The sequence below is a fragment of the Ursus maritimus genome, unplaced genomic scaffold (genome assembly GCF_017311325.1).
Source record: "Ursus maritimus isolate PB19 unplaced genomic scaffold, ASM1731132v1 scaffold_35, whole genome shotgun sequence".
Taxonomy (NCBI): domain Eukaryota; kingdom Metazoa; phylum Chordata; class Mammalia; order Carnivora; family Ursidae; genus Ursus; species Ursus maritimus.
The window spans coordinates 1,613,773-1,629,054 of record NW_024426119.1 but is presented as its reverse complement, the minus strand read 5'-3'; the positions used below and the strand labels follow the sequence as shown (position 1 = coordinate 1,629,054).

General features: G+C 42.4%; 1 protein-coding gene across 2 annotated transcripts in view; it reads right to left on the bottom strand.

The window, feature by feature from the left end:
• The window catches only part of FMN1 (formin 1), a 372,175-nt gene that overhangs the window by 109,303 nt on the left and 247,590 nt on the right, over positions 1-15,282 (bottom strand). For both annotated transcript variants that reach the window (XM_040620429.1, XM_008702285.2), the window contains 3 exons: positions 13,862-14,008; positions 12,697-12,756; positions 7,127-7,247 (listed from right to left, as the gene is read on the bottom strand). In XM_040620429.1, the coding sequence (XP_040476363.1) occupies positions 7,127-7,247; positions 12,697-12,756; positions 13,862-14,008 (328 nt within the window). The remainder of the gene's footprint in view (positions 1-7,126; positions 7,248-12,696; positions 12,757-13,861; positions 14,009-15,282) is intronic.

The following is a 15,282-nucleotide window of genomic DNA, read 5'->3' as shown; positions in this document are numbered from 1 at the left end:
GACAGGACACCAAGTTAAATTTGAGATAAACAAGGAATATTTTTTTTTTTTTTAGTCTAAGTGTATCCTGTGCAATATTTGAGACGTACTCCTGCTAAAAAGGGGGAAAAAAAAGTCTTGTTTATCTGAAATTCAGTTTAACTGGGCCTGTTGCATTTTCTTTAAAAAATCTGGCAACTCCAAGGATACCCCCATATCGCCTGCACTGGGGGCAGAACTGTAGCCATTATAGCCCCGTCCCCTGACTGTGTCTATTGCAAATTCAAAGGAATAGTCATTACAGACCTTCTTTAAATCATCTTCTTTGCTTCCTGAGATAAGCTCAGTAGGCAATTACTTTCCTTAAATTCTGATTTGGGCTCAGTAGTACTAACTGACTGAGTGTGTGCCAAAGGCCCTACTTTCATCCAAGCAGTGGACAGATATGCAGATTCCTGACTGAGGAGGAACCAACATGCTTGTGAGAAAGATGGAGTCAGAGGGGATGGTGGTGACTGAAACTTGCACTGAAGAACTGGACGGTGAAGTCAGGACAGGATCCTTCCCAATGCCCCCAATAATGCAGACTTCATTGTCCATCAATAGATTGGCAATGCCAGTCATTAGCGTTTCTCCTTACTTTTCACAGCCACGTCTTGATTAACTACGGTATTAAGAAGAGGAATGGACACCCCACACCACCCCAGATCCAAATGTGAAAAATAAAAAACCTCGGTCAAGGGCGAGAAGAAGGGCAGTTCTGCTGATTAGCCCTCCTGCTGCTCTCCTGCCATCTCTCATTCCACTACTGGGGATGCCAGCTCTCCTGCAGGCAGCTTCCTTTCCTTGCGCCGTCAGTGCTCAGAGCCTCAAACCCTGCCTCACACACCTCACCCTCCAGCACCCCACAAATACTAGCTCATCAATGTATTTGCCCAAACAGCTAATTTGTTCATTATATTAAATGAGCTAAATGGCAAAGAAGAGGATTGTTTCCACCTTGCAGGAGAAACAATAGGTAGTCTATTGCTTACCACGTAGTTTCAAACAGGAAACGTTTTCCACCATGCAAATAGTATAGCTGACTCACTGATTGTTAGCAATAATATATTAACTTTAAAAGAAAAACTATGGCTAATCCTTAACCTTACTAATCTACCTATCTATAACTGAGAGTTGACTATAACTTATGTTTTAAATCTAGTTTTAACTGTAAAAATGTCACGTACATGTCCAAATAGCTAAACGATTGCCTCTGCATCAGTCTCTGCCCAGGGCCATGAGAAACTGCCAGGTAAAAACGTTCTCATTGTCTGCTTTTATGCATAGAGGTGTGTGGTTCCTTCCCTAATTCCTCTTCTTTTTAGCTGATCATCCTGGTACTGACTGTATGCTTCTAAATAACATGAGTATTAATTTTGGGGTGGGCCTTTAAGAGGGATTGGAGCTAAATGAATTGAATTCGATCTGCCTTCTATGTCTGGAAGACATATTGACTCTAGTTTGGGAAATTTACAAACAACAACAAAACCCTACAACAAAAAGCCCCTCTCTTTCTTGAACTGTTACTTTCACGTATGTATGAATTAATCTTCTCCTGTACTCTATATTTTGAGGTAGAAGGTTCAGGTCCTAGTGTTGTACGAAACAGAGGTTCATCATGATGGCTCTGAGCTCCATCAGAATAAGGACATCGGGACTGAAAATGCGTAAAGGTGTGACCGTTTGGAATGTAAAGTTAGTTTGGAAATACTACTACTAGTCAAACTTAGAATGAAGATTTTTAACAGTTACTGAGGGCCTGGATGGTACATTTTATACAGCATCTCATTTAGAGAAAGCTTAAAAACAGTTAACAGTTTAGGATAAACATTTATGGGATAAACATTTATAGAGTGATAACAGATATCAAAAAGTCAACAGAGGCTCTTGCCTTTCCTAAACTGCTGTATTCCCAAATATTTCTAAATGGTTCAAAAGAAAAGACACATTCAAATACATATTCTTAAATATTTAGAGAAAAGGACATCATGAGAGTTATCTTAACACACACACACACACACACACACACACACACACACACACACTGGCATTTCAGCCAACATTCTCAAACAAGTTTGAATATCTTACACTGAGGGCTAACTACCAATTACATTTTCCCAATTTATCTATGGCATAACAGGGCTACTCACGCATCATTTTCAAGGCAAGACTAAGTATATAGCTAGCTGATGAAATGGCTTACTTCTAATGACAAGGGCTACTGAGCAACTACTGTTAGCCGGTAAGAGTGATTTAATTTTGTTCTTCAACTTTCCAGAACATCGTGACTTCTCTACAGCCATCTGAAGGGTTCCTGTCTCGTTTTCCAGCAACCAAAAATTAATTCAGCTTTCCTACTTTCAAAGCCACAATGAACTTTTCATAATAAAATACTACCACAGGATCATATCAGATCAATACGGATTTGGGGTAGGCGATGCCAGAGTAATTTTGAATGACACTAAGGTTATTCATTTTGGCTTCCAGGCATCAAGGCATCAGAGAGGATTTGGCCCATTCTCTTTGTTTCCATGGAGAACAAATTCAGGGGGGCAGTGTAGCCGGGATAACTAAGAGCAATATTAAAGGGCATAGGTCATAATTGTGCATCGCAGCTCCTCCCGTGTTACCCTGTAGTAACCATTGAACCAACAACTGTGTTCTTCATATTGAAAATGTGATAGAAATATCAACACCCCTTCTTAAACTATATCTCACCGACTGCACGCTCTGCAACACATTTCTAAGTACTCAGTGAAAGAATACTAAAGAAAAACCAATGTTTTAGGTTGCAAGTTGAGAAATGCTTTGAACAGGGTTTAACTGTTTTTGTCTTTTCACCTCAGGACTTCCCAGAGCCTTTAAACAAGCTCAGGGGCACCGTGAATTTCTGGGGCGTGATTTTAGCAGGGAGCAGCTCTAGGTTTATTTGGCTAGGGGCTCTTGGTCAGAGATCACCGATTCGTATTTCATGCCATGCTGGTGAGCGCCCCTACTTGAGAAATGGTGCATCTTCTGGCCTCAGCAATGGCGTGTGTGTGTGCGTGTGTGTGTGGTTTACCTGGCACAATCAGGAAGGGCACGTTGCACAGGACATTTGTTCTTATTGCTTCTCTAACTAATCATCACAAACGTAAGTGGCTTCAAACAACACAAACGTATTACCTCATAGTTCTGTGTGTGGGAGAAGTCTAACACGGGTCTGCTGGGCTGAAATCAAGGTGTGTTGACAGGGCTGCGTTCCCTGCTGGGGGCTGCAGGGGAGAATCTGCTCCTTGCCCTTTCCAGTTTTAGAGGCTTCCCACGTTCCTTGGTTCATTGCCCACTTCCTCCATCTGCAAAGCCCGCAACACTGCATCCCTCTGATCGTTCTACTGTACTATCTCCCGCTGGCCACAGACAAGGAAAATTCCCAGTTTTTAAAGATTCATTTTAAAGATCCATGTGATTAGATTAGATCCACTTGGATAGACCAAGATAATCTCCCCATCTCTACATCGGCAAAGTTCCATTTTGCCATGTAAGGTAATGTATTTCAGGGATTAGGGTCTGGACATTCTTGGGAGCCATTGTTTTGCCTACCACATATGGGTCGGTAAAAAATACCTTGAGAGCTCTGCCAGCAAACAAGGTCAAAGAACAAGAAGGAGAGAAACTCTTCCTATTTTCCTAACTATTACTTATCATGGTATCAGGGGAGTTAATATTATTATCTCATTAAGAGACATAGAACAGTAAACAAAATACAGAGCATGTTCCCAAGCACCAGGAATTTGGTTCTGTCCCCACGAGGTAGCAAGGAGAGCACAAGCGCTCTGGGAATCAGATTCCCCACAAACTCATCCAGCAGGCCTCTCAGCGATATGGGTCTGATTTGACAAGGTGCGCATTTTCCAGGAAAAGGTACCCCCCCAATCAGCTTTGCTGAAGCTTTCTTTGCTAACAGACTATGCATTCATTACCTCCTCTGACACAGGCACTGTAATTGTCCCATTTGACAGGTAAGAGAATGAACCCTCTTTATGGTTTTGTTATCTGACAAGACCTTGCTCCCACCAAACCAGTAAAAAGGACATCATCTGATACCAAAGCCCGAGTTCTTAACCCTACACAATAACTCTGTTCACTTTCGTGTGTGCACGTGTCTACTCACTCTTATGACTCATCTCTCCCATATGTCGTCCCTCCCCTATCCCCAGCCCAAAGTAAATTCTTTCCTGTCTCCCTCTGATCTGAGGGTCTACACATGTGGCTCTAAGTGTGAGTGTGTGTGTGTGTGTGTGTGTGCATATGTGTGCACTCAGGAACCCTCTTTCTGTTCCTGGTACCTTCATGATGCCTAACTTTCCGTTTTGACCTGCGATCAGACATGGAGTCACAGGCAGGAGGCATCACAAGTGCATGCCTCAGAGTCCTATCTAGCTTCAGAGTGTGGCTAGGTCGTCACCTGGAACTTGGCAAGTTATGAGAGCACCACGAACTTCAGTTTCCTCCTCCTGTGAGAGACTGATAATATCTGCCTCAGAGTGTCATAGTAAAGATGAAGAGAGAGGATTATGTAAAACACCTGATAGATAATAATCCACAATCGAGTGTAGCTGATATTATTATCATCAACTACCTGTTCTGTTTGCCTACATAGAAGTGCTCTGCAAAGTTCCTGTCTCTATGAAAGATGCTTACCGGCAACGTCTGTCTGTACCAGTGACGCCTGCACAACCAACAACTCTAGCTTAATTCGCATCTTATTGCTAAGGTGTGGTTCAAGCCAGTTTCCTTCTCAAGGGCTGTGCCTGCCTGGAGAAAGGGGCCTGAGACGTCTTGAAATTTGCTAATCACATCTGGTTCAGCTTTAGACATTTTCTGGGGTTTTGCCAGCAGCCACGACATTTTAATGGCTACAATAAACCTCAAAGCCTCATCAAATCTTTGCTGTATGTGTGAAAATTATGTCCTCTTCAATTAAACATTCAATCTAGGCTCACACCAAGGCCTTATGGAAAAGGACGTGGAACCTGAATGGGAAGGGAGATGAAACGGACCGCCACGACTCTGGCCATCTTGCCAGATGGCATTTAGGAGAAAAAGAAATTCATTAGAGAACCAACGGTCTGTATTTTCTTTAAATATTTACTAGGTACCTTTCATGTGTTAAAAACACTGGCATCTCTAAAGATTAGCAGGGCATTTTTGTTTAAATACCCAATGTGGGGGGCAGAGTCCCACCTCTCCCCCTCGCCTTGTGGTACCACACATCTTTTGGTGAAGTCCAATCCAAAGAAGAAAAACAATTGGGGCAATGTTTGGTTTTCCCTCATTTTAAGGTAGGTCCTCCAGCTTCAGAAGTTCTTGCAGTTCCTTAAAACTGACTAAGGACAAGGGTCAGTGGAGTACTGAGGGATATGGAATGGCACACCGAAGTGGGGAACCTTTGTGGGAACACCTGCCTCTCTACTGTCCTCCCAATTCACTCTTGTCATCCCTTGGTTATGAATCACCAAACACTTGCAGACATCAAAGGGAGGTGGCCCAGACAGGATGCCTGAGAGAGGCAGCCCCTGGCATGAAGGCAGGAGAAGAGGGAAGATCACATGTACATCAGGTCTCTGCTCAAAAACCTACATGGGAGGGCAAAAGGCCCGGAGACCAAAGGGGCTGTGTATTCAGGGACGGCTGCAGTGTGAACCAGCACGGCTCTTCTCGGCCCTGGAGAACCCTGTAGCCAGACGGAGGACTGGCCCGGCGCTAATTCTGCCATTGGAGAGTGACAGAAAAGACTGCCACAGGATGGCTCACATGGTTTTACTACAGTAAGAATCAAGCCCCTCGTCTTAGACTAGGATACAACTGTCGGTGTTTTAGGAGCGGGAAAAGAATAACCACGGGTTCATATATCACATCCCTAAATGAAGCATCCACTTGGTTGAATGCACACTCTTAACCACGTCAACGGCAGGGAGAAAAAAAAATCCACATGTTCCTTTAAAAATAATTTACAAGGTAGAAATATTTGCTTGTAACCGCTCTCCTTATTTAAGCAAGTTTTATGCCCAGAGTAAAACTAAATCTCCCTGCCACCAGGAGATCTGTCCGACTTCACTTCCCTTTCCAGGCTGCTCTCCGTCTAAGACTTGGGTTTCTGAGCACTCTTTCACAATAAACATTTTTAAAATGTTTATTTTATGTCTTAGTGTAAAAATATTCCTGGTTCAAGCTCTTCATTTCCTCAAGCTCTCCTTTTGGCACTCTGCGCTCCATTTCCACATTAACACGCTCCCTAAATCCTCCGCGGAGCTCTGCAACTGGAGTTATACAAGCTCCATCGCGAGTATTTATATACTTGGATAAGGAGATGTCTCCACAGCGAAAACACTAGACTCGAGCAATGCCAAAGGAAAATTCCTGCTCAACAGAGACATAGTTTCACCTTTTAAAAAAAGCCAAAGAGGGCTTTCAGCATTTTGTTGTGAATAATTAAAAATGTAAATTAAACTAAAATAGAACGTTTACGATGGGTCCTGCCATCTTTCTTAGACTCGCACACATAAACCAAATATATAGGGGCGTGTGTGTGCGTGGGAGTATGTGTGCACACGTGTGCGATATGTGTGTGGCAGCAGAGTCAACTAGCTTAGAAACTGCATGGGTTCTGATCAGATAGGCCTGACGAGAGCCCCAGTAAATGCGCCTGTCACGGGCTGTGCGAACCTAATTTCTCTAAACCTCATTTTCCTCATCTGCAAAATGGAGTCAGTCTAGTTCCTGCTTAGTAGGGTTGTTGTCATAATGATATGAGACAACAGTAAGCATTCACTAGAGGGCTGCTGCTATTATTGTTACGATGACATGTGTTATATGTTGGAAAATGTAGATGTAAAAGATGTAGATATAAACAGTACAAATTAACGCTAATAAAAGAAAGGGAGATGCAAATACAGTGCCTCCAGATAGAGCATAAGAGATGGAAAGTTCCATGAGGGCTGCAATGTACTATGACTGAGCTCTGCACCAATTCCATTCCACGAACCAGACATAAAGAATTCTCTTCATTTAAAAAAAAAAAAAAGCTTAACTATTATCATAATAACAGAACAGTTCCTATTACCTTCCAGTTGTCTCTTCAGTTTTCTCAAATCTTTTATGAGGTCTTCAAACTTGACTTGGGAAGCCAGAAAGAAATCTTGTGGTTCAGGCAGAGGGAAAATACTCTTTTCTGTTCCTGCTTCCTAAAAGACACAGTTAACAAAAGTGCATTATATTTCCCAGTTGTCACTTTCAATTGAAATTCCAAAGCACCTTGTACTGGATGTGCACCTAAGAATCAAGAGAAGCGCTCCTCTGCTCTTGCTAACTTTGGACTGGCTACTCAGAAATGCTTCTGTGTCTTCTGCAACAGCGCTTTGGTCTTACTGCCACTGAGGTTGGCTCTGGCTCTGGCACAGGTTTCCTGCTATTTTCCCTCACGAACCAAAGAGAAAATTGTCAGGTATGTCCCGATCTTGGACACCCTACTCCCATGGAAAAAGGCACGGGAGGAACACATGAAAGTACTTAAATTTCAAGTCCCTATTTGAGTTGCACATGGGAGCAATTAGCTAACTCATCTTTGGGGGGTGCCAATGGGTGTGAATCAGAAGGTTCTGGACCAGACAGCACCGCATGGAAGAATCACCCTCCCTTACGCTGTTACCTACCTGCTGCTGCACCTGAAAGCTCCAGGGGGTGTCTGTGTGATAGCAAATCCTTGTAAGGATTTTCCAAATGTTGTTTGGCTTCTCTTAGTAGACACTTGCTGAGGGCATGGTTGGCCATAGTTTTGGACAAGCTTCCCCACTATGCCTAGTAGAGGATCTAAGCTGGGAAATCACTTGAGGGACACAAGCTTCGGGCACATTGAAAGATAAGCGGGGCCTCAAATATCTTTTCCAGTCCAGCCTGCTTTCTCCCTGAGTTGTTTAACATCAGGTCTGTATCTTGCATATCTCAGGCAGTCTTCAGTTCTTCCTCTCTCCACACAGGCTACTTTGCCAGCTTTCCTTCACATTCCATCTTTCCTACTGCCATTAGGACTCATTCCAAACTCTGAGACTGCTTTATAAGGCACTTTATGATCTGGCCTCTGTCTACACCCTCAGCCTTCTTCCATCTTCTCCTATCTCCACCTCCCTCCCCTAAACGTTCAAAAAGTAAAAGATCAGGCCACAGTCTCTTACGTCTGGACTTTTGTCTGTAAAACCGTCCCCTTCTAACTCTTCTACACAGACTCTTCACGCTTCCTTGTTCATATCATTCTTCAAGTCTCGAGACAGATAGCACTTCCTCAAAGACTGCCCCTAACCCCCCAGTGCACGGGTGTTTCCAAGAGCCCCTGGTGGGTATCATTATCACAGCGCCTACCAACAGTCATTTCAAAATTGCCGTATTAGCCCATATGTTTCCTCCACTAGAGTATAAACACTGTGAAGGCAGGAAGCGGGTCTTATTCTTGGTGTACATGCAACATCTGGCATATCGAACTTTGTTCAGCACCCTTGCGGGGAGCCCATAAAAGTTCTGAGAAGTGTGTACCTTTAGCAGGAGACATCTGCCTTACTGTCCTACTTTCGTGCGGTTTCAGGAATGCTCTGGACTTGTCCCTTTCCTTTAAGATCTTTAGCTTTACTTGAGATGCTAAGGAAAGGTGTTTTTCCTGATTTTATTGAAACCTTTTCCATGACCAGAGTACTTTCCCCACCTCCCTGTAATTATTTTACTACTTTGAAAACGATGGAGGCAGTACTGTAGTCTGAGAGCCCGGATGGAACACCTTCTAAGAGGCTTACCACAGAACTCCACGGCAATCTACGTCGGAAGAACTCATGTATATTATCGCCTACTCTTCTCCAAAACTTAATCAGATTCAGTACTGGCTTTGATTTTCTTTTTTTTTTTTTTAAGCTAGAAAATGAGAAAGTGCTGCTGGGCAAATGAGCCTGGTAGCAGCTCCTGAGAGAGCTGCTCGATTAGAGTTTAAACAATTTGGCTCTAGATGGATTTCTGTAAACTTCACAGACTTAGACGTGGACCAAAACCCAGCACGCGTGGAAGGAGGTTTGGAGCGGGAGTCACCTTTCTTCAGCTAATTGCTCATCACCACTAACCACAAAAATCATCACTTATGCTCCTACGGGGAGGGGATAGCCTAATAAATCACATAATTCTATACTTTTGCTGAGTGAAATGAATTTTTGCACGGTGAAAACCGGGAGAGCACCACACAAGCGCTGACTTCTGATTTTTCCCAAACTGGGCCAGCCCAGGTTTGAAACGACTCTTCTTGTGAGATTTTCCTCGGTGAAGTCGATTCTACTGCATTCAGCTCTCTTCAAGAGTCACATTGCATTGGCAAATTTCAGCCCTCCAGCACAAGGCGTCGGACTTGGTTGAGACAGGCACCACAAGGTACATCCGCTTATGCTAACCCCAGATTAGAACTGTGGCCTCTCGAGATTCCTCGGGATAATTCCTCTGTCACACTGGTACCTGCTGGCAGAACTTCAGGTATCTACACACACCCGAAGCTTACCCCACTCTATCAGAAAAAAGCTCTCACCTCTTTGCACCTAGTTATCTATAGCTGCCACTCAATGCATTCTTGTAGATATTTACGGTAGATTCAACCTAGTAAGTATTTGTCAGACGCCTAAATTACAGACACTAAAAAACAGACAACGATGACTTCTGGGCCTCAAGGAGCAATGCTGAGCTAAGGAGTAATTGCTCACTGATATCTACGTGCAAGGCCGAAGAAGATGTGTCATGACAGAGATTCAACCCAGTGCTCCCAGGCTTCAAAGGAGTAAAAGATGAGGAAATAAAGACTCCATAGAAGAGCCATGTACGATTGTGCTTTTTATCTTTTTTTTTTTTTTAAGATTTTATTTATTTATTTGACAGAGATAGAGACAGCCAGCGAGAGAGGGAACACAAGCAGGGGGAGTGGGAGAGGAAGAAGCAGGCTCATAGTGGAGGAGCCTGATGTGGGGCTCGATCCCATAACGCCGGGATCACACCCTGAGCCGAAGGCAGACGCTTAACCGCTGAGCCACCCAGGCGCCCCTCCTTTTTATCTTTTTTACCCTTTTACAAGAGTGACTCAGACTCATTACGTCTAATTGAAAGAAGTAAAAATCTCTTCAATCCTACCACCCAGAGATAATCAAACATTTATATATATATATATCTGATATTCCAGGTTTTTCTGTGTCTATGTATATTTATATTTATATATTTGAAACTATATGTTATTTTAAACATGTTTGTAATATAAAGCAGAGCAAGAGTATTTTCCAGTGCCACTAAATTTTCTCCTATACACTTTCCATGGCAGTGTATTATTCCGTTTTAGAACTCCAGCATAATTTATTTGACCTTAGTCTGTACCTTTGGACATCTACCAAAAATTTTGCTATACTTTGTTATTACAAATGATTTTAAGTAAAATAGTGATACATGTCCTTATCTATTACCTTAGGATAAAGTTTCCTAGAAAGATTATATGTATTTCTAGGGCTTCTGATCTAGAAAGGTCAAAGTCTTGCTAGCCCGTACTGCACATTTGCATGAATAAGGAAAAGATGTCCCCTAAAAGTAGGCACAGCACCCTCGGGAGACAGCTTGACAAGCACATGACACCTGCATGTGAATTTTTGGGAAGGTGTCCTTTACAGAACACAATTTGGTGAGTCGAGGGCAGTCGAGATATGGGCCCCATCATACGTAGAGATCTTAAACAGAGAATAACTCAGTCAGCCATTCGTGATAGTGCCGAGGAAGGTTTGATCCATTTATACCGCTAGCTCTATATACACAGTTGGCAATTCATGTCTCCTGTTTGTTGTTGTGGTGGTGGTAAATTACCTGCAGTGTCTTGTGCAACTTTTTTTCTTTTTTTTTTAATGAAAGGAGACCAGTTGCTCTTTCCATGTGGATTCTGAAAAGCATGTTACCTATTATGTTGCAAATATATATATGTTGCTACTGGGAGCTTTTTTCCCAAAAGGGCTTTTATTTATTATTTCAAGAGAGTATTAGTAAGACAAAACAAAAGATCTATAGAAAGGTTAGGACAAAGATAGTTCCAGTTAGAGAGACATCGGATGTAAAAACACAGCAGTGAGAGGGGCGCCTGGGTGGCACAGCGGTTAAGCGTCTGCCTTCCGCTCAGGGCGTGATCCCAGTGTTATGGGATCGAGCCCCACATCAGGCTCCTCCACTGGGAGCCTGCTTCTTCCTCTCCCACTCCCCCTGCTTGTGTTCCCTCTCTCGCTGTCTGTCTCTATCTCTGTCAAATAAATAAATAAAATCTTTAAAAAAACAACAACAACAACACAGCAGTGAGAAAACACAGGGTGTGTTTGGAAAATACTGGATCTTGAATTAGATCACAGAGTATGTGTAGGGGGAAGGTCATAAAAGCATGGTTGTAAAAGACTGGAATTAAATTGGGTCGAGTCTTAACTCACTTGAAAATGGGGAGCCATTTCTGTTTTTGCGTAAGAAAGTGATACAATATGACCAGAAGTATAGAAACTGGTGGGGCCTTGGGTGTAGGATGGACTGGAGGGGGAGTGACTGGATGAGAGGTGAGCAGACCAGCTGGGAAGCAAAAGGAATACTCCAGGTGAGTTACCTTAACGCCTGTATAAGTGGGGCATGAGGATGAAAAACGGAAGAAACACGAGACACAATTTAGTTGAAGGATAGAGAGGAACCAAAGAGGAGCACAAGCCTTGTGCCTGAATGACGGAAATGATAATCTCCTCGGCAGAAACAGGAGAAGTTTGAGGAGGGGGTGGGAGATGATTCATTGTAGAGACACTGAGAAGGATTAGATGAGGAGGAGAGGAGACAATATGGTAGATGTCAGCTTTGCTTGTCTTCTGGAGGGAATTATAGGAAAACACGGCCCTGGTACCTTTACTTTTCTTCCCTTGGTGCCTAGGAAAAACCCTGCTCACGTGGGCAGCTAAGAAGGACTCCTGACAACAGTTTCCTGAGACTTTTCCCCTTCGCATTGATTGCTAGATTTCCCAACACCTTACAACAGTACCTCTTTCTTCGCAAAGTTAGGACTCCTTGTTCTCAATCTAGTGAGAAGGAATAAAACATAGCAGATTGTGCTGAGGTGGAGTCCCACCGAAACTTTTATTTCTCATTGCAAATGTAATCGAAGCAGAGAGGATAGAGTTCAAATTCCACTTCTTCACCTTGTTCACAGATGAACATTACTGATAAGGTATTGGGTATTACTGCCTCTTAATTTCCTAAATCTTGATCTGCGGCCCAGAACTAGTTTCAGATACAACCAATTACTGAATGGATATAGATTTCAGAGACCCTCACGATCTGGTCAGAAGGCACCCAGATAACCGGGGGTCTCTCTAAAACCGCTTATTTAGCAGATTAAGACGCAGTAGTTTGAGAGGCAATGAATAATGCTTCTCTTTACAAGAGTCAACTAAACTTTCTTGGCTTCAGCGTTCCCATCTGTAAACCAAGGAAGCTGGAGCGCTCTCAAATTCTATGTTGGACTTGAAATCCATCCATCCATCCATCATCCAATTTCTGAATGCCAACAATGTGTAAGAGTTGAAACCCCATTAGTGTAGTTTTCCACATAATGCCACTTCTTACCTGATCATAGTAACGCAGGTAATATTTCACGACATAGTCCACCAGATTAATTCCATTATCCTAGGTTTAAAAGAGAAGCTTAAATGAAAATCATTCACACGAGACTGCCATGTTATATAGTTGAGTACTAAAATCTCAGGTTGTGACCCTAATACTTTTAATTTGTGATACCTGGTCCTGATTCTGTTTGTGACCGGCAAGATTTTACTCTCCCCTCTTTGTCCCATCACTTTTTTTTTCCTTATGGCATCTACACAAAGAAATGACATTCTGCTATTCTTTGTGGGGTAAAAAACCAAACAGATAATCCATAAGAGCTCTGAGGTAATGGCTAAGACAAACAAACAAATACACACACTGTCTCATTATTTCCTGGCAGAAAGCCAAGACAGGAGGGCGTGGGGGAGTGCCGAAGGGAACCAGGGACTAGAACAGAAAACCATCCCTCCCTTCCCACCTTTCAAAAAATGTGTGTTCTTAATGGCGTGAAAAACAATCAGGACAGCTTAAAAGGAACGCCATGCCACTTTATGACCCTAGGAGGCCGGGGGCAAGCAGGCCCTCCCACAAGGCAGCCTTTGTGTCTTGTTCACATGGGTCTAATTCTAATTTGCCTGTGTGTTTCCCCTCCCTTTACTCCCCTGCTCCCCGTGGGATGCCTAGATATGGGCTGGTTGTTTCTAAAGAGGGAGCTCTGCAGGGGTGTGGAGCCAAATGATAATCAGGCTCAGAGAGTTTGACAGTAGACCCCCAGCCCGATTGTTGTGGGCAAAAGAATAATTCAAATGCTCAGCTCAACTGGTGATTCAACGTTGCTCCCTACTCAAGAATGAGTAAATTCCAAGAAGCCAACACTAAATTCAAACAGATTCAAGCCCTGTGCTCTGACTGATACTGCGTTGTACCTGTTTTCTTCCCTCGTTACAGTTCAACATCCAACTGTGTTCTCTTAGAGCAAAACCAATACTGGGGGTTTTATCATCTCAGTAAGATCAAACATGAAAAACATACCTTTATTCAAAAGTCAAAAGAAAGCAAAGAAAAAATGTATTGTTAGGGGGAGAAAGAAGATGAATGGAGCAACCAAGAATTTTTTTTTTTTTAATTAAAGGTGTAGAAGGAATACGATGGCAAATCATGGAATCTAGTTATGAAAAATAAATACCCGACTTTTGACGTCCTTGAGTTTGGGCAGAATTTCTAAGCTATATCCATCTGCTTGTCCCCGAGTCCTATTTCCTCCGTTCATATAATTTCCAAAAGCCAGAATGAGAGCTAAAATATCCTTCACACTCTTCATGTGCAGCAAGCCCTGTGACGGCAAACACCGATTATTACGGAGCTGAACTTCAAAGGCGCCTACACTCATTCAACAACAAATATTTACTGAGTACCCATCAGGCTGTCTGGTGGCATGGTGCCAACTGGATTGGCAGGTGGTGAAATGGAAAATACACTTTATTAAGACATAAGAGTCTTAACAAAAATACATTAATCAGTCATCGTGTTCCATCCTTTCAATGAATAATGAACTATTCATGTCTTAATACTGCAGATTAAATATTAGTATTTCTATTCTTCAGCCAGTTTTATTTTTTAAATATTAATTTAAAATATTTGTGAATTGCAAAAAGAAAGTTGTTATAGTCAGACTTTATACTTGGTGACTTCTAAGCAGAAAGCATTAGTTTAATATCATGTGAAGATCTGTTTTTGGACAATGTGTCTATATAAACAGTACCGTTAAATGTAGGATAGGTTTAATAGCAAATCTATTCCTCTTTAACCCTGGGTTTACTCCTCAGAGGTAAACTACAATGATACATCTCAAGGCCATAGGCTATGTTTACTAAGTATTTGCTGCTATGTCTCTTACCTTTAACAATTTCAGTCTACTTAGGGTTTCCTTCACCTTCTTGTCTCATTTCTTTTTTCTTTTTTTTCCTCAAAGTGCAAATTTTTAAAATTGCTACCTTTTCCCCCTTCTCTAGAGTCTTAGTTGACTTTATTTCTTTTATTTTAGTGTAAAGAAGGAAAGACAAAGGCAGCTCTAGGCCAACCTCTCTTCCTGCCCTTTAGGGTGTTATTAGAGTGTGTCTATTATACCTGGGAAGTATCTATACTTTGTTTACTGAAATCTTTTATATTTTGGAAGGAAAAGAATCACGCCTTCAGGTAAGAACTAAATACCACAATATGTGTGGAGAGGATTATCATGTTCTCAAGGACATGAGTCATTGTGAGAAAAAAACAAGTATTAGAATTTACAAGGAATACCAGTGTTACGGTAAAGCCAACAAAAATGTATTTGTCCGCCATCCATGATCATAATCATTTATTTCGCCTATCCAGTGTCTAGGATCTTTTTATGTCACTGTGTAGACACACTTCAGATGATCCGATGCAGGGGTCTAACGCAAAATCTCTTGCAATCCAGTCGGTCTAGCAGCAAACACACTACACTATTTAGGTTGGTTTTGAGTGTCTGCAATATCTAAGAAGACATCTGCAGAAGCGTCATTTTTCCTCTCTCTCTCCCTCACTCACCCGCACGCACACACGTCTTCATGCTTAGGATGATCATAA